A 19,811-nucleotide genomic window follows, 5' to 3' on the forward strand; every position below is an offset into this window, starting at 1 on the left:
CTCACAGAGATCCGCCTGCCTCTGCCTCCCGAGTGCTGGGATTAAAGGCGTGTGCCACCACCGCCCGCCCGGCTTAAGAACTTTTTGAAAGATGGCTCAGCCAGGAAAAGTCCTTGCTGTACAGAATTAATGCCCGAGTTTCATCCATTGAACCCACTGGAGAGTTTTTCTCTGACCATTGGATGTGCTGGATGTGAGCTCTCAAAGCCTCCACATCATATACAACGAGCCCCAGACCCAACAGCCAGAGAGAAGTCTGAGGGTGCCAAGTGTGAACCCAACTGCGGCTGTGACCAGTCAGACACACCCCTTCCAGGGAAATGCCAGAGAAAGCTATGTACAGACTAAAACTTCTTGTTCTTCATCTTTGTAGGGTAGGGTAGGCTCACACGGACAATCTCAGGTGCCCTCACCTTTCCACCTTGGTTGAGACAGGGTTATTCCAGCCCGTTAGGTTAGCAGGTTCTGGGTATCAACTTGCCCTTTTCTCATAATGTCTCTGATTATATTCTAATTTTTAGCTTCGATGTTTCTGTATTTATAGAGGTAAATATGGAGCTACACACACACACACACACACACACACACACACACACACACAGAGAGAGCTCTCATTATCCTCTTTAAGGGTACACCCCCAGTGCCCTAACTTGTTCTAAGTGCCACCTCCTAAATGTTCCATTCTTCCAGTCAGTCAGTCAGATGTGCTGGGGCCCAAGCCACAAATACATGTGTGTTCTGCATGTATTTCAAACAGAAACTATCACAACTTTTATTATGCTTAGTTTCTCTATGATGTCAGAAATGATTTAATTTTGTTGTTGTTGTTGTTGTTGTTGGAGATTCTTTTTTTTTTAATTGCATTGGCCTCTTCAATATCTTAATTCTGGAATCAAGTAAATATATTTATCATTAGTTAGAAACATTTTTGATAAAAGGCTTCCAGGGGTTGAGATACAGTTTAGGATTGCCTGTATTGCCCAAGAATGTTTGAAGCCAGCAATGACATATGAAGGATGAAAAGCAAACAGAATTTCCGCACAAATCCCAGAGGGGAAGGTTATGGGGGTGAGAGACGGCACAGCACAATACAGGCAAAGTTAAGGAGACGGACAGAACAAGGAAGCAGCTACTTTCAGCACAGAGACATTTCACACGATTGTGGCAATCTCCTAGTATTCCTAGTATTAAATAAAGCCACTGCAACACAGGTAAGCCTGCATTTGAACTTATCGCCAACTTCATCTTTAAGTGACTGTTACAGACTGGACAGGCACCTTTAAGACATTTCTTGTCTTCCATCTCAAAGTGTCCATCTCAGAACCTTAATGACAGGAGTCAAAATAAAGACTACGAAATAAAAGAAAATCTAACTTATGACACAAATACGTAAAAATTTATTTGTCCCCAAAGACATCTCATGGTTTGCAGATAGTGAGGATGGGTCCATCACAGCTTCATTGAAAAATCCTGATTTCAAGTGAAATTGCATGACACCGTAGGTCAAAGTGCAGTCCAGTCCCGGCAGCAAGCTAACTCATCTTCCTCGTTCGCTCGAGCTTCCAGGCGCCCAGCAGATACCGTAGTCGGATGAAGAGCAGATCTCTGCCCATTTGGAGCCAGCTCCAAAACGGAACCAACTTAGAACCTGCAATTAAGAATCAATTAAACTGCAAGAAACATGCAGAAGTTCAAAGTTGTATCCTAAAAGTGGCTGGGGCTGGGAGGTAGAGAACCGTTTTCTACATGTGTGAATACCTGGGCACGTGTGTACACACACAACCACGCGCACACACACACATGCACACACACGCGCACACATGGAAGGGGGAAGTTAGTGACCTTTGAGAGCACCTAGCATCTTGATTTTATTTAAATACTTTTTTAAGTTATAAAGCTGAAGTGACTCTCCTCCCAAAACAAAGCTACGTCTCTAAGTGCAAGGAAACTCAGGTGACTCTCAAGAATGAATGTTTCAGACACCAAGAGAAGGCTTTGTGCATGGACAGAGTACTAGGAACTGGGTGGCAGCTACTGAAAAGTAATAATTTCACAGAACACTATAAACACACACACAAAAGGCCTACAAATGAGTCTCTCTTTCTCCCTCCCTCCCTCTCTTTGTCCCTCCCTCTCTCTCTTCTCCCTCTATGTCTATTTCTCTCTCTCTCTCTCTCTCTCTCTCTCTCTCTCTCTCTCTCTCTCTCTCTCCTGGAGAGAAGCTCAGCTAAGGCAAGTCTTGGACTCACTAGTAGTCCAACCTGGCTCTGAACCTGTGACCTATCCTTGCCTCACCCACCTGAGGCCTGGACCACAGGTGTGCACCCCACACCAGCAATGCCTAGACTCAACAGTGACAATGATGCCTGTGTCCAGACGGCAGCTGCCTACCGCTCTGCCTCCGGCTACAAGGGAGTAGCAGTCTAAGTGGACGTCTGGTCCCTAAGGACACTGCTGTGGTACCTGCCAGTCAGTGAGCATCTATCAGGAGGAAGGCTCAGTGCTCATCACTTCTAATAAGCTCCACCCCCAAAGCAGACCCTCCTTCCACCCTGAGCACAAACAGCTTTCTTCTGGAAACATGGCCACTAACACATTCTGGAGACATTCTCTATTGCTAACTGGGGACAAACCAGGAAGAACTCTAACACAACTGCCTCTGAGATGCAGAGGAGCTAACAGCACACACCTGAAAATGATTTTAACCCTCAGCTCCTTCAAACTACCCACAAGGTTGTCCTCTTTGACTCTAGAATAATGGTGTGGATTTTTCTAAGTTTCTATAAACACACTGTAGTTTGTAGAAGCCAGAGACACCCAAACTCAGGCATGACACATGCTTCTGCATCAGGACTCCCAGAGGGGGGTTGGAGGCCAAGTGCACAGGAGCGGAGACTGCAGAGGACTTCAGCTGATCACACCACTGCCCCACACAGTGAAGAGTTTGGGTTTGTCCCAAGGTAAATGCAGGAGACAGTGAGAGCTCACCCTGCACACAGACAGCCTGTTGGGAAGGAGCCTGACACACGTTTATAAAGATTTCACGAGGTTGAATTTAAGAGGCCTTTACACTGGGGATTATGTGTAGCTACATCTAACCCTGTGGAGGCTGGGATGAGGACAGCTTAAGTCTGTGAGTTCACGATAAGCCTAAGAAATGCAATGAAACCACACTTAAAACAAGGGCACGTGTTCTGGATGGCTATGACACTCATGGTCCCTCCTTAGCTTCGCACAGGGGTTTGTAGTGCCCAGCTAGTAACACTTGAGCACCAGGACCTTGTCTGTTGGGAACCTGGGCCAGGAGGAAGCCCATCAAAGACTCAAAAGAGACTGGAAAAACAGCAGAAAGAAATTTGATGGAACACAGAGAGCTCTGTGGAGAGGTGGGAGGCCCTGGTGAAGGACAGGGGTCGACGGGTGCCAGCAGACTCTCTCAGACAACTGCACTGCCCAGCTAAGGACCAGCTGTAAAGAAACAGTCCACTCACCCTCAATTTCAGTCCAGTTGACGGCGACTTCCGCTATTGGAATTTTAAGAAATTGTGCTATGTATAGCAGTTCTACATCAAATGCCCTGAAATAGAAAATATATTGTTTATTTTAGAAAGGACAAGTGGGGCATCAATCAGATGTCTAGCAGGGCAGTTGTGAAACTTCTACATAAAACTGAAGGCCAGGCCCACAGAGGGTCAAATAAGTGGACACCGAGTGGATCGAAAGCTTCAAGGAGAACAAGATATGTAACATTTAAATGAGAAAAGGTGAACCTCAGCCACAGCTCAGAAACCCTCAGACGAAGTCTGCCTTGCGTGCTCAGCAGACACACTTTAACGCTAGGAGTTTGCAAGAAGGACGCTTTCTCTCTTAGCCTTCCCCAGCTAGCATACAGAATTGCCAGGCTCCTGTTAAGGCCACTCTGGTCACTTGGAGCTGCTTCTCCATGTTCTCCTCTCAGCCCTGGCTGTCCCTCCCCTGTGCTGTCTTGGATAGAGTGGGTCCTGGCAGCTACTGAAGCCTCCCTAGTCTAGAAGGCTGTAGTGACAGGCACACCCGCAGGGTGACGCTGCCCCAATGCATGATTGCAGCCATGTCTAGCCTGAGTCCTTCCTTTCACACAGAAGCACATCTTCAGATGCACTATTTTCATCAAGAAAGCAACACCGCAGCTGGGGCAGGAGCTGGGAATGCTGGGTAAGCCTCTGAGAACCAAGAATGATTAGCATGGGATGCTGACCATGGAGCAAACATAGACACCTGGACCCGAAGACCACCTATTTGACACTCCACCCATTTTAATGGAGGAAATTAAAGACTTTAAACACACACACACACACACACACTAATTTAAATTTTGACTCTAGTTTAAGAGAATTTTGGGGAGTTTATCTGAAACCTATTTCTAGGGAGGATGACCAATCTTCAGAAACAGATCCACAAACGTGGCAGAGACATCGAACATGGGCTTATCTTAGATAATCATGGCTACCAATCAGGAACAAGTTACAGAGAACTTTCAATTAATGCTCAGCAAGGATGAGCGTTATCAGTAGTATCCCCGGGCAATGAAGAATGCCAAGCACTCTTTGTAGCAGAGGAGATTAGTGAGTCAAGTCAGGAAGGATTCCTTCCCTTCTAGAACTTTCTTCCTCGCTGGAGATGGAGCCCAGGGCCTCATGCACGCAAGCACTCTTCCAACTAAGTGACATTCGTAGCCCCTCAAGAGCCTGTGCTTGGAGGAGAGCGATCAGACTGAAGCAATGGCCCCGGGAGTGAGAACAGGTGTGATGACTGTACCAGCTCACGGCTGGGACAGACGGGACACAGGCGGGGCAGCTTTGCAATTCCTCCACAGGTCGAGGGAAGCCAGTGCAGGATTCGAAGCAGAAGTGTGACTGTGATTACAAAGATCCCTTGGGCTGCGAGGTGCTGGGGGTGGAGAGAAGCTAACGGGCTGTGGCCGCGGCTAGTTCAGGAGACAGGAATGACAAGTATGTAAGGTAGGAGAGGGACAAGATGGGGAGATGAAGGCAGCAAACATAGGGCACTCTTTCAATAAAAGGCAGTGGACGGAGCAAACAGGGCTGCACAGACAGGGTCAATGAATGGGGTTTGAAGGCAGATGAGCCAAGGAAAGGATGAACACACGAGAGAAAAGAAGTGGAAAAGGCTAGGTTTGAAGATGGCAGGAGAGAGCTCAGCAAAGAGCCAGGCTCAGGAGAGAGACCTGTCAACTGGAATGGATCATGAGGGGCAGAGGGAGGCTTAAGGGTGAATTCTAGCCACACGGCTGACACTGCCGGTGTTAGGTGAACATATAACACATGTGCCAATCTGGCTACATCTGGATACTCATCATATCCAGATGAGACAACAGGGCTATATCCTATCATCTGGATGCCAGATAGGAAGGCAAGCATGAGACATTCCAGTCAGAAACCTACCATCGTTCGATGTGCAGAGATGAGAAGGTCCGGGCTGCTGCTTCTCGGGTCAGTAATTTGAACCCGCACTGCGTGTCCCTGATTCCTTTGACACATAGGAACCACACCAGGAAGTGGAATCCATACATAAGCAGAGTACGGAAGTAAGAACGCTAAAACAAGGGCAAAAGAGAAATCATTTTTCCATTCTGGGAGACACTGGGCTGGGGGGGGGGGGGGGGGGGCTCCAGTCTAGACAGCAGGTGTTGGAGGCATTGTGAGCAGGGTGCTGCTTCAAGAGCAGAGCATCATGGGAGAAGTTATGTTTCCTGGGGCCTGGGTAAGAGCAGAAGTTCAGGACCCGAGGGGCCAGCTCTGCATTGACCTATCTGCTTTTGTTCTTAACCATCAGTGTAAGAACAAATACAAAAGAAAGGTGTCCTCTGAGCAGAGTTGAGCGCTGCCTCCGAGGCTGAGAGCAAGCTGGTCTTGAGTAAATTAGAGTGGAGTGGCGTCCACTTTACAGAGTTAGTAGGAGAGTAAAATAGAATTATGTCAAAGCTGTGAGCCATGTGCTTGGCCGGAGAGTAACAGGAACTCAGTAACGGTTTTATACGGAAGGCTGACAGCTTTCCTCTCAAGCACAGCTCCACTGTGACTGGGCGGGAAGGGATATCAAAGCCCCCGTCTATGAAAACTGTAAAGTCATCGGTCACCAATCATGTTCTGATGCAGTGGCTCTTACCTCTCTGAGCATGTGAGGGCGGGGAAATCTCATCTTAACACACTTTGGGAAGCTCACATCTGCCTGCTCAGTGTCTTCCACATAAAATACTTCCAATAAGTACCAGAAGACTGACTAATCTCCTCAAAGGGCAACTATGCTAAGGAAAGGGACAAACAGAAACTGAAAGATAGGAAAATGAAAATTCAAGGTGGAAAACACACATGTAAACTTCTGCTTGAACAGTTTTCAATGTGATTTGTGTGAGCATGGAAAACATTCCCATTTTTTGCTTGGTGGTAACAGGGCTTTGTCGTATTTTAGAATGCAGCTGTTTATTAAAAAACAGAAGGTGAGGTATTCACAAGAAAAGTCTAATGTGTTTGTTTTGTTTTTTGAGACAGCTTTTCTCTATGTAGCTCTGGCTGTCCTAGAACTCTCTCCGTAGTCCAAGCTGGCTTCAAACTTGGAGATCAACCTGCCTCTGCCTCCTGAGTGTGGGATGAAAAGTGTGTGCCAGCCTAATTTATCTGATTTCTAACACACATGAAAGCATAATAGGGACAGAGAGATAACTCAGCAGGCAAGAGCACTGGCTGCTCTTGTGGAAGACCTGGGCTCAGTTTCCAGCAGTTCCAGGGCCTCTGATGCCCTCTTCCGGCCTCCAAAGTTACTTCACATGTATGGTTCATATACATGTAAGCAAAACATACATACATATAAAATAAAAAAATAAAGAAAAAAGCAAAATAATCTAGATAAACCACAAAGGAAATTTTGCTTTAATTTTTGAAACTTAACTTAAAAATTAGAAGATACCTAAAATATATTATGAGACAAACTTTAGTAGATGAAGTTAACAAAGAAATAAGAGTTTAAGCTGGGTAGTGGTGGCACACGGCTTTAATGCCAGCACTCAGGAGGCAGAAGCAGGCAGATCTCTTTGAGTATGAGGCCAGCTTGGTCTACAGAGGGAGTTCCAGGACAGCTAGGGCTGTTACACAGAGGGAAAAAGAAAGAAAGAAAGAAAGAAAGAAAGAGAGTCTAATTTATGAAATGGATATTTAGTATTAGGAACGATACTGCCTCAGAATTAATAACAGTATCCCTAAGGTCTATACAGTGCAGGAAGAAGGAGAAATATAAAGCTTACTGATAATTTCTTTAAAAACTAAAGGCATCAAACAAATGCCAAAGGATTCTACTCCTGAGTGCTTCTAAATGACAAACTCCAAAGGCACCCACAAAGAACCTAAAGCATTCTATCTGTGCCTCGCCTGCCTTCTGGGGGAGCAGCAACAGATGGAATGATGCTGAGGATGCAGTAAAACACAGAAAAGCAGCATCCAGATGCTGTTCGTAAGCCACTCAGCACTCAGCCTGCTATTTGGCGCCCTAATTCTCTGATGATTTTTTTCCACTGTGCTCGGCTTATGTTATGTGTGGTGTAGGAGGAGAAATAGAAGGCCATGCTGTCACTCCTCAACTAGATGCCTCCTGGAAACAGCTTTTCCTAAGGCAGGAGTAGCTAATGATCTGGACAGCAGTTCCACTAGGCGGCAGTCACGAGCAGCAATGCAGCAGGCAACCTCTCCTTGCCAGTGAGTGGATCAGGCGGTCCTTTCTCTGCATAAAGGGCAAGAAGCCCTGAATCAACCACTAGGTTGAGAGGTGAAGAAATGGATGCAGAACAAGTTGCTATAAATATGTAGACCTGGGAGAGTCCTAGTCAGCCTCCAGAGTGCTGGGAGCCCCATTGTGCCAGGCTTCACGGAAGTTTTAAGTCAAGAGAATTTACATCTTTAAAAATAAAACCAAAGGGCTGAGGATAGAACTCAGTGGTGAAGCACTGGCCTAGAGCACACAAGGCCCTGGCTTGGAGCCTCAGTACTGCAGGAAACAAAGGATTAACCCAAAACACACAGCCCAGCAGCATGCAGAGGCCACCTCTCTCCTCCAGATGACTCCAGTGGTTCCTGATTCTTCATTTCTCACTTTTTAGTTTCCTTCACCAAACAGATTAGCCCTGGCCTATAGTGCTTCATATTAAAACAAATTAAAAAAAAGATTTAATTTTATGTGTATAAGTGCTTTGTCTGCAAGTACGTCTGTACCGCATACGCACATACAGTTCCAGAAAAATGTGCTGGACCTCCTGAAACAGGAGCTGTAGACGGCTGTCAGCCACCATGTGGGGGCTGGGAACTGAACCCAGTGCTCGTAACCACTGAGCCAACTCTAGCCCCAAGCTTCGTAGTTTTAAAAGGGAAAATTTACTCAGATTTCTTTAAATTATTAATGTCAACCTGTTTTCATCTGCAAAGCAATTTTTGCTGTGTTTGCGGAGGTAATTCTGCTGTGTTCTCAGCATCATGCTCAGGCCACACAAAGCAAACTCCACACATTCATGACAGTCTGCAGTCAGACTGCTGGCTGGGGTCAGTGTCCTCCTGGGACACAGTCACATTCCCCTTTGCTGAATTCTGGACCTCACTACCTCAGCAAAGTGCTACCCCTCCTGGACACATTCTTTTTCCTTTCTTTCTCCCAAGTATAAAGATGTCAATCAAGTTCAACTTGCCTCTCTCTCAGCTTTCTGTAATAGATATTCTCCATGCTTAACAGATTAACATTTTCAAACACTAATGAGAACTGCATGGGACATAAAATATTAAATAGATATTAAAAATCGATTATTTTGGAGCCGGAGAGATGGCTCAGTGGTTAAGAGCACTGGCTGTTTTTGCAGCAGTCTTGGGTTGGGTTCCCAGCACCACACTGTGGCTCACAGACATCTGTAACTCCAGCTTTAGGAATCCAGTGCCCTCCTTTGTCAGAGCCAGTCATGCATGCAGTACACAGACACACAACAACACACGGGCAGAACGAGTGTCTAGGGAAACTCATGTTCAAGTCCCCTTCCAGCTTCAGGAGCTGTCTCTCTGCTTCCCAGAGAATTTTGCTGCCTTACCCATAAACATCTGCAACCCTGCTGCCTGTGTCCTGGTAGAGTTTAAACTCTCCTCCTACCAAATTACAGAATCACGGAGGGGAGATATTTATTTTAATAGTTCTAGAATTAATGTGCACCATGTAACCTGTGACCTGCTGAAAAGGCAGGCCAGGGTCTCATCCTGAGGCTGACTCAGAGTGATGGGCTGTCCTCCTCTTACGTGCTATAAGTCCCTCCCCAGGCCACAGACTGACAGTGGCTCTTTATTCTTGGTGATGAACCCCTGCAAACACGGCGCTACTGGACTTGACACCCAGAATCTCCAATTTTAAGTGGAAAACCCTGACTGTGACTTCTAAAACACACACACACACCTCCTCACTGAAATTCCTAGCCTTTGAGTTGCTCTAGCTTTTTAGGTGTGATCTACAAAAGAGTAGCCTGCAGTCTTTGGTGACATGTAAAAGGAACTGGCATGAGTCTGACAATTGTCAGTTAAATGACTTTTTTTACAGACATGAAACAAGAAATATTTAAACTCTGAACAAAACTCAAAATATACTTGGACTAGAAATTACTTGGGACTAGCAAAATTTCAGAGTTTGTATGTTTTTTCATACTTTAGAATATTTTGTATACCTCCACACACATACACACACACAATTTAAAAAAGAAATTTCTGTTTAGAAAAGTCTGCCTTGTCCGACTGATGCCCTCTGTATCTTAGACACAATCCTAAGAGTGCTTATATCCTGAGGTAGAGCCTCGCCCATCCTGTGTACTTACGCTAATCTTGCATGAATTCCAGTGAGGTTGAAGGGAAGAGAAATTTTGAGAGAAAACACAGGCACCCATTTCTTATTAGATGTGCTTGTGTGTGTAAAATGGGGTTAAGGGTTAACAAGCTACTATCTGTGGCAGCTTGGGAAAGCCTCACCTGAGCAATTGATTCTTTCTCCAAATGAGCTCGAGACCCACAGGCGATGGCCATTTGATCCTAAGGTAAAAGCAACACCATAATTTTCTTTAATATTTAAGGATCACATATGAATGCACTCATCTTCAATGCAAAGGTCTCACCTTTAGGAACACTTTGAAAAACAACACTAATATTTGTAAAGTCTATTGAGGGCGAAGCATATGCACAGCCTGGAGACAGCTAGTTGTACTGATTAGGATTCTGTTTGGTGTGGTGGCGCACACCCTTAATCCCGGCACTTGGGAGGCAGATAGAGGTGGATCTCTGTGAGTTCAAGGCCAGCCTGGTCTACACAGTGAGAACCTGTCTCTAAACAAAAAGAAAGTTGAATTTTAGGTAAATTCTGACTTCGCTTTTGAGCCCTGTGCACCTGATCTTCCCATGCAGTGAATTCTTATACTCACAGGCCACGGCCGGAGATCACTCAGCCCCTTTTCTAGTTTTTCAACATCTGGAAATTTTGTGGCTCCATCAGCATCCGCCATGAGGATCTTCTCTCCTCGAGAACTGAACACACCCTGAATTCACAAATACCAGGAGAAAGAAAGTTGCTTAGAAGTAAGTTCAAACTCCATGGCATCTCAGCTCATCCTGAGTGGAGTATTGGGTATAATACGGCAGAAGGAGGCCAAAGTTCATAGCTATGCAGCCAGGACGGCCCACAGGATCTCCTGCCCATTTCACTGTTGCAAACACTTCACACTCCGCCTCTAATACCCTGGAACTGTCAGCGTGAATGCAGTCAACCTGGAGGAAACGAGTCCTCAGCACTGGCACAGAAAGCAGGACACACCCCACACATCTATGCGCCATGTTAGGGGGTCAGTGTCACATGACTTGAGGCAACTCATGCACACGTAAAGAACTGTCCCCAAACAGAAATAACACACATGCTCTGAGTGCATCTGTAATCCCCAGCCAGGAGGAGGCAGCAGGAGGATTTCCAGTCTGAAGCCTCATATTCTTGAGAAGGGCACGGTGAAAGTGACTTTTCTTTATTATGGTGCCATAAGCATTTTAAATTAGTGGCTGAACAGGGCAAAGGTGGTGTCACTAACTTTTTACTGTTCGTTGGGGCAACTGACACTTGGTAAATCAGGTTGGCCATTGGTACAAACCATGACTAGCTGTGCATATATTTACAAGGAAATTAATTTCTGCGGTGTGCCGGAGTGACGCAGCACTTGGTCAGCACTCATGCTGACTGTGAACAGAACTCTCATCACTGCCCCTGTGCTAGGGCTGGCCCCCCCTCAGCATGCCTCCATCTCCCTCAGACTCACCTCCACTGACTGTGGGCATCTGCCGTGTACCCCCCTTTCTCTTGTCAGCACCACTGTGTGAATAATCTAACCCTAGACAACACGACACTGGGTGAAGACGGATGACTTTTCTCAAGTCTGACTCTGGGTGAAGTCTAAAGACACCCAGGGAACACTGTGAGAGGCCAAGAGGGGACACTGTGGGGTGACTGGGATTAATTTACATAATCTCCATGTATGAAAACGTCTGATGAAACATATTGTTTTCCTCAACACGTGCTACTGATCTTTAAAAAGATTTAATTTAATTTTATGTGTGTGAGTGCTTTTCCTGCAGGCACTGTATATGCACAGTACACAGACAGTACATGCAGAGGCCAGAAGGGGATACAGGATCCCAGGAACTAGAGTCACAGGTGGCTGTAAACCACTGTGTGAGGACCTGGGACCAAACCTGAGTCCTCGGCAACAGTCAGTGCTCTTAACTGCTGAGCCATTTCCCTAGGTTTAATGTTTTATTTTAAACAACAAAAGGAATAAATAAACAAACAAGTACATGAATGAAATGAATCAATGTCCAGGAGATAGAATGCCCTAGGAGTCTTTTGTGTTCATGAGGAAAAGGAAGGGAAAGGTGAGAGCCAGGGCCTCTGCTGACAACCGGGAGAGCTATGAGAGTCTGGCCTGCTTGCTTGAGGCTTCTTTCTGGGGAAAATATAAACCACTAGTCACCTCAGAGTGTTATCTGGATTTGCTTTCACATGTACTGGGTTTTGGTCCTTTCTACAGTTTAAATTGTTTTCTACCTGACAGGCCTTGACAAGAAACACCCTGCTCTGGCTTGGGCCTTGAATCTCCTCACAGGAGCCTCTGCTCTTCACTGTGTGGACGATTGTCTCTCCTGCTGCACAGCGCTCCACATCAGCTGACCCAGGAGTCACCTGACTTCATGCTACCAGGCTCTGCTGTGCCTTCACAAGGGAAAGTGCAACACACAAGTGTGTGCTGTCCTTGTGTGAGCAGGGACACTCTGGCCTCTGCAAAGACTACAGGACACTCTATACAAACACAAATGTTTTTTGTATCATCTAGTACATTACAGACAGCATATGAAAGTCAGACTTCATCAAATCAATGGAATTATTAAAGTTCTTGCTATCTTCACTTCAGCTCCTGCTATTTGATATGTGGTATTATATGCTGAAAAGGAGGTTCTCTATCTATGCCTTATATTTTAAACGAAACTGTAAATTATTACCATCCGTACAGCACCACCTTTCCCACGGTTCTGAACCAGCGTTATCACTCGCACTTTGTCACTTCCGTATTTCTGGCAGTATTTTAAAGCGACCTGTTGATGATATAGAAGTCAGAATACAGTTAGCTTGGGGAAGTGATGTCAGGATGTGAGTTACCCTGATGTGATCAGAACATGTCAAATGCATGTACTGAAATCCCGCATTGTGCCCCACAAACAGAAACACTTCCACCTGTCAGTCAGGGCACACATAATTAATAAAACACAAAGAGGAGCAGTAACTCAGATCCCACAAGTCACACAGACACTCCCACTGCAGCTCCTACTTCCTTAGACAGCTTGGCCTTTGGCATTTCCGTGGGGGATTGTCTTGAGTGTTAATTGAGAGTGGAACGCGCAGCCCACTGTGGCACCAAACACTGTGTGGCTGAACAAAGTTAGCAAGCAAGCAGGCAGTGTGGGTACACTTGCTTCTCTCTGCCCCCGACTGTGGATGGATGTCATGTGACCAGCTGACTCCAGCTCCTGCCTCTGTGACTTCCCTGCAGTGATGAACCCTTAGGTGAACATGGGACAGGAAGTAACGAGCACAGCTCTGGGTTCCCCAGCAAGCTGAAATAGGCTCCAAGTTTCCCACCGACCAGCCGTTCTAAAGCACACACACTTACCTGTGACGTCTGGTCTTGACTGCCATCATCAACTACTATCACCTCATAAGTGAACATAGGGTCCTGCTTCTGCACAAACCAAAAATAACAAATCATAATTTGGCAAAACTATGATAGAGATTAATAAAGTTATAACAGTATTTTAAATGTTTTCACATTTGTGTGTGTGTGTGCATACGTGTGGGGGTGGCGGGGATGACCCCGGTACATATACAGAGGTCAGAGGACAACTTGTATGGGTCCACTCTCTTCTACCATGTGAGACACAGGTAGCAAAATCAGATGGTCAGACTTGGCTGCAGGGTCTTTACCCTATGAACCACCTTGGCAGCCCATAAACTGCAATTTAAAAACCATTTTTATTCAAATTTATTTTGATATTGTATACACAATACACACTCACACACGTGGGCATTCACATGCATGGAGGTCAGAGGACAACTTGCAGTTGGTCCTCTCCTCCCACTGTGGCTTCTCAGGAACTGAACACAGGTCATCAGGCTGGCACAAGAGCCATTACCCACTAAGACGTCTTCCCAGTCCTAACGAAGTCGTAATTTAAGCAACAGCTGTGCTTCTGAATACAAAATGTGCAAGCATTTTAAAAAGACATCTTTTAGTGTTGGGGACACAGCCCCTGCGGCATGCCTGCCTAGGATATTTGAGCATCTGCATTCTGCATGCATGTTGAGATGTTAGGAAGCCCAGTATTGGCGACTGTTTCTGAGGAAAGGCTGTACTACAATATTTTCTTGGGGGCTGGAGAGGTGGCTCAGAGGTTAAGAGCATTGCCTGCTCTTCCAAAGGTCCTGAGTTCAATTCCCAGCAACCACATGGTGGCTCACAACCATCTGTAATGGGGTCTGGTGCCCTCTTCTGACCTGCAGACATACATACAGACATAATATTGTATACATAATAAATAAATAAATATTTAAAAAAATTTTCTTTTTGTGTGGTTAGTTATCATTTAAAATTTTAAGGCTATAATCTCATATCACATAATCAATATGCACTCAATTGAGAAGCAAACTTCTACAGATTGTGTTATAAGGGCCCCAATGGATCTCTGTACGTGAATACTGCACATGCATGGATGTCACAGAAGTGAGCCTGGCCGCATTCACTAGTACATAATCTACATCACCAAGCAAGAGACAATTAGGAGGGGGAGCGGACACCGGAGAAATGGCAGCTCCCTGGTTTGTCTCCTTCTGGAGGTAGCATGCTGCATGCTGGGCCTGCCTCCCACAGTGCACCTAGCTGGGGTCTACAACTGCTGACCTGCTTCAGTTCTAACCAGAGATGTGACATTGAAAGAGGAGTGATACCTGTCTCTTTTCTAGGTAGTTCAGGGCTTCATCCATCATCACGGGCACTAAAGGAAAAAATAAATATTTTATACATTGTTTTTGAAAATGAGTTAGCAAACCCAGCATACTTTACTCACATAGGAAGTCATGCCTGTCATCTACCAAGACCCTCAGGGATGTCACTCCGTCTATCCTCACCCAGAATGTCCCTTGTTCTCACCACAGGACTTCTCTAGAGGACTTCAGTCCTGCCGCCTCACTTCCCCTCTTCGCAGTCACAGCTGCCAACCGGGCCCTCCTCTCTGAGGGCAAACACTGCAGGATTCCTTTTCTCCCCAAAGGACCCACTAGGGAATGAACTCAAGTAGAACTTACACCGTTTCTCTTCGTTGTAGGAAGGCACAACAACAGACAGCTGTTTGGTAGGTGAGTCCCAGATGCTGGGTAAAGTTTCCTTCTGGCCTTTGGCATTAAGGAAGAATTTCTCTTCTTCATGTTGGTGATGTGGTGGCATTTTTGTAGCCGTTATAAATGCAATGACAGATACCTATAGGGAGATGTGAAAAGTGGGTTACATTGATCTCTTTTAGTGTTTGCTTTGCTAAAACATCACTATTCGCACAATTTAAAAATTTTTATTACATTTATTTATTTATTTTTGTTGCTGTTTGGGAGACTCTGGAGTCTCAGGTTTGACTCTGGAGGTGATTATGCTGTTACTTGGCAGCCAGGCCTTAATTAACCCCTTCTGAACTGACGACTGTCCTTGACCCCATAGTAATGTGCTAAATGTTTTAGGAGGCCTTGATCCACCTCTCATCCCCCCAGGGCCTCTTCTACACCAGATCCAAAAGTCAATACAGGAAGTCCAGCCCACTACCATATCCTGCCTGGAGCATGTATGTGGTGGACAAATCCATCTGGCAGCTGACCACGTAAGGACCAAACTGTGTCAGCCTATTGGGCTACACAGCAGGGACTATAGTGCTTAAGAATGCATTCTGATATTTATTCTAAATTCCAACTGAGAACAGCATCTTTTGGAGTAACATATAAAACTTGCAGGCTCCTGGGGTTGAAACAGTTGAGAGTACTGGCTGCTCCTACAGAGGACCCAGTTCAGTTCCTAGCACCCATGTGGTGACTCACAACTAATTGCTTGTAAGTACAGCTCCGGGGATCCAATGTCTCTGGTTTCTGCATTCATGTGCTTGTACACACACACATGCACACTTAAAAAAACATAAAATACAATCCTTTAAAAAATGAAAGGAGTCTGGCTGTCCACTCTATTGTCTAGGTTGTGAGGTTTTCAAGAAAGCAACCAAAGCTCCTAAGAAAACGATTAACCCAGATCTGGGGCGGGAAGGTTTATGTTAATACAGCAAAGCAGACAGAAAGCAAAACCGATCTGTACTCAGGAGGGCTTCAGGGAAAGGGGCAGGTGGGCCACTTGAAGTGCTTGCCTCTCAGGCCTGGGAAGAAGGACGTAATCCCTGCAGTGGCTAGAAACATGTACAGACACCGGAGTCTGTAAAAATACAAGAATAAAAGCTGGCCATCGTTTTAAGACACCAGGGAAAGGTCTCAGTGTCTTAAAGACTTGAGCCTCCAGATGTAAAAGGTGTTTCAGGTGACTGAGAACCTGAGGACTTTTCATAAAAACAAACAAAACCCCCACGGACCCATCTGAAAAAAAAAGACTCACACGTGCATTTAATTAAATCCTCAAATCCTACAGGAAATTTGGAAGGCAGACAAAATTAAAGGTGCTTGGGGAGGCAGCCTGTTAAACCCACACTGGCAAACTCGGAGAACTGAAATGGGCAGGCTATTGGAACCACAGAAAAACTAGTTAGGTTTTAAAAGACAGTTCAAATTACCTGACTGCAGCCATGGTTTTTAAAAAGGGATCCCGACAGGAATAAATGCAGATGATTTAGGGCTGAAATGGATTTGTTCTTAAATGATTTTTAAAAACTGGGAGACGGTGGAGAGAAGGAATGACTGCGGGTAGATGGACGATGAGTTTGATGAGTTTGAAGATCCAGCGCACTGCACCCCAAGCCCAACACGCAGCACGACGCTGTACAACAAAGGGCACCTCTACTACTTCAAGCCAAGGACATCTAATAGTGCACACAACCTCATCGTGCACACACTCATCTAGATCAGTGACGCTGACACAAGGCAAGGTAGCCTCAACTCAGAACTGTGTCGACAAAATCCAGGTTGGTATCAAGTCTTTAAAGAAGGCGTTTTAGCAAGAAAGGGCTCCTGGCTCACCCAGACACACAGCGACAAAGTCACCTGGCCACACCATTCCTAGACTATGAATGTGCGTGCATGGCAAGGCGACAGAGGCCTTCCTGGCCGACTGTGAAGCCACCTGGTCTCAACACCATGGAAGCTTTTCAAAATTTCCGTTTACTGAATGAGTGGCAGGCTCTGGAAACTGTGGCAGAGTTGTTGGCGAATCTGCCCTTTTCTACTTACATACCAGCAAGGGTCTGCATCGTTTCTAGAAGAATGGCAAAGAAAATGCTAAGGTACTTGATTCTGGGACAAAACGACCCCTAGCCGAAAACAAGACGAGGTCTGGGCCTGTTTCTCGCTCACCCACCGACCCTAGTCTGCTGGGTCCACCGCTCTCTTCCTGGCTGCAGCACATGGCACACCAGAAAGCTCCGAACTGCAGCATCTGAAGGCCCAAGATGAAGGCTGAGGGATGATAGGCTGGATAGGCGGGGGTCCGGGAGCAGGGACCAGGAGAAGCTGGGTGGAGACGGGTCACTTAGACAAGGTCCAAAGGGGCAAAAAAGGGTCAAGGATTTCAGGGGATCTTGATTCAAGAGACCCGAAAACGAGTGGGAAGTGCGGAGGGGAAGCCCGGAGCCCGGAACTCCACCACGGTCTCACCAAAATGAGCACGGCGGCCGCAAGCGCCACGCCGAGCCCCGCCAGCTGCAGCAGCAGCGCAGACATCCCGCAGCTCCACAATTGCGGAAGCGCCGAGCGACGCCGCGCCCCGTCCAGCCCCGCCCCACAGGAGAGGCCTTGCTGGCCCAAGGCCGCCGCCCGCAGCGCCACCACACGGCCGCGTCCCGCCACTGCAGGAACCCGGCGACACCCGCAGCGCCCTCGCGCGGCTCTAGTGAGGATTGCAGGCTGGTCCCGGAGTGCAACGCACTGGTCTTGTGCGAACTGACATTGCTACCAGCCTCACACCCGTGCAGCGCAGTCACGTAAGGGTGCCTGACTGCTTTAGATTCTCCCCGGTTAATTCCGCGCGCGCGTGCGTGCGTGTGTGCGCGCACGTGCGCACAGGCCCGACGTGGGACCCCGGGGCTGGCGTCAACGGCGGTTGTGACCGTACCGACCCGGCCTCCCCATCAGGCCTGGTCCTAAGCAGGCGCTCGTGGGACGCCCGGGCTCCCCGGAGCTGCAGCTCACGCCCCGTGCCCGGGAGCACAGCAGCCTCCACGGAAGGAGCAGCTTCTCCACCAGGACTCCTCCCAGTCGCCTGCGCCGGAGCCTCCGGCTGTCTGCGCGGCGCGGGCGCGACGACGGCGGCGTGCACAGGAGGCGTGGCGGCGGCTGGGGACTCGAGTGCTCCTGGGGCTGCGGGAGGGCTCTGCCCACGGGAGGCGCTGAGCGACAGCGCTGCCAGAACCCCCGACCTCTTATTCGAGCGCCACGCCGCTCCCCACTGGAAACCAGCGTTTCATTGTTGGTATGACGTGGATGGTGGTAAAATGCTGATAACAGAATATCTTAGCCGTTGTCATTATATGATATTGATCCAATAAAAATCAAAATCAACTTAATGGCTTTATTTTCCAACATTCATTACCTCCCAAGCATGTGGCAACTTAATTTTCAAATATAAATAATGAGAGAAGATTCATTAACCACTATTCACATTTAAAGTCTTCATTTCGCAACGGCAGCTCATTGTTTTTTTCAAAATCAAGACAAATAGGGTACCTTTTAGTAAATTATTCATTAGCAAGAGGGGGAACCTCACTTTTTTCATCATCAAGAAAACAGTTTCCTATACTATATTTCATCCAAGTCTTATAACAATTTAATCTTTCTGTGATCAATGAAAATTACCGAATTTAAGTTACAGGAATTTCCAGATACGATTAATTTAAAAGTTAATATAAACACATCAATTTTAAGGGGAAGGAAATGAAGGACAAAACAAAACACATGTTGTTTGGATTTCCAGTATGAAGACTTGTCACGCGCGTCAAGGAGAGAAGAGGTGGGGAGGCAGGTGACTTTAGAGAGAGAGAGGTAGGCAGCAGATCAGAATCAGCAAACTCAGGATCAAAGAGACAGACGGAAAACAAAATAAAAGTTCCTTCCTGAGTTTGAACTCAGTGGGCCGAGAAGACCAAATGTAGCTCATGGCGACTTCATGGTAGCCTGGAGGGGCTGTGTTAGGGGCAGGATTTCTGGGAAGCAAAAGTACAGTAACGCAGTGTTTAGAGATGAATCTCAGGATATTCGGTATGAAATAGTTCACAGAGGGATAGCAGGAGCAACTCTTTGAAGGAGTGTGGTGTCTCACTGTCAGGTTTCATCATAATCCTAATGAGTTTTATGTTAAGAGGGAATGGCATGCCTTTCTCCCTTGAAAGAGCCCATCTTCAAAACCTTGTGTACACCTAGACAATCTGCACGTGTATAAGCAGGAATCTACTTTTCAATGACAGTCTTCATAAATGCAGGAATTTATGAAATCTAAGAAAACAGGCCTTTATCAGTCTAATAAAATTAGTTTGTTTGTTTGTTTGTTTGTTTCTGGTTTTTTTGAGACAGGGTTTCTCTGTGGTTTTGGAGCCTGTCCTGGAACTAGCTCTTGTAGACCAGGCTGGTCTCGAACTCACAGAGATCCGCCTGCCTCTGCCTCCCGAGTGCTGGGATTAAAGGCGTGCGCCACCACCGCCCGGCTAAAATTAGGTTTTATTAGCCAGTTAGTCATGAATTCCATTGCAAGCTTGTATGACTATAGTGTTCACACATTGTCAGGTGGACTGGAAAAGACCATGTTACTCGGGGTAACTGAGTTATGTGAATGCACTTCATCAGCTGCTTTTACATCAGTACTTTTGTGATCTTGATCAAATGGTGTAACCTCTCTGCTTCTCATTCCATAGCTCTATAGAGAAGATAATGATGACTCTTACCTCTCGGACACAGAAAATGACGATATAATGTAG

General features: G+C 46.4%; 1 protein-coding gene across 5 annotated transcripts; it reads right to left on the reverse strand.

Annotated features, from left to right (window-relative positions):
- Positions 1 to 1,370: 1,370 nt before the first annotated feature.
- Alg5 (ALG5 dolichyl-phosphate beta-glucosyltransferase) lies at positions 1,371 to 18,092 on the reverse strand. 5 transcript variants are annotated; one of them, XM_041658870.1, is made up of 10 exons: positions 17,961 to 18,092; positions 14,956 to 15,127; positions 14,599 to 14,645; positions 13,268 to 13,336; positions 12,600 to 12,692; positions 10,484 to 10,597; positions 10,038 to 10,097; positions 5,445 to 5,596; positions 3,492 to 3,577; positions 1,371 to 1,648 (listed from the first exon to the last, which is right to left on the reverse strand). In XM_041658870.1, exons 2-10 carry the CDS (start codon positions 15,092 to 15,094, stop codon positions 1,533 to 1,535), a joined length of 876 nt encoding a protein of 291 aa, XP_041514804.1. In that variant the 5' UTR covers positions 15,095 to 15,127; positions 17,961 to 18,092; the 3' UTR covers positions 1,371 to 1,532. The 5 variants fall into 5 exon arrangements, with proteins under 5 accessions (XP_041514804.1, XP_041514801.1, XP_041514800.1 ...); XM_041658867.1 differs by lacking the exon at positions 17,961 to 18,092 and adding an exon at positions 17,500 to 17,852; XM_041658866.1 differs by lacking the exon at positions 17,961 to 18,092 and adding an exon at positions 17,204 to 17,476.
- Between the last annotated feature and the right edge of the window lie 1,719 nt (positions 18,093 to 19,811).

Source organism: Microtus oregoni, unplaced genomic scaffold (genome assembly GCF_018167655.1).
Source record: "Microtus oregoni isolate MIOR12 unplaced genomic scaffold, Mior012 000010F_ref0000083, whole genome shotgun sequence".
NCBI classification, from domain to species: Eukaryota; Metazoa; Chordata; class Mammalia; order Rodentia; family Cricetidae; genus Microtus; species Microtus oregoni.

Coding starts and splice junctions, on each gene's coding strand:
- Alg5 (XM_041658866.1), bottom strand. CDS start 17,281: ATGCTGCAGTTCGGAGCTTTCTGGTGTGCCATGTGCTGCAGCCAGGAA. Junction 10,598..12,599: donor AAGGTGGTGCTGTACGGATG/GTAATAATTTAC, acceptor TTGTGAATTCAG/GGTGTGTTCAGTTCTCGAGG. Junction 3,578..5,444: donor TCTCTGCACATCGAACGATG/GTAGGTTTCTGA, acceptor TTTCTATTTCAG/GGCATTTGATGTAGAACTGC.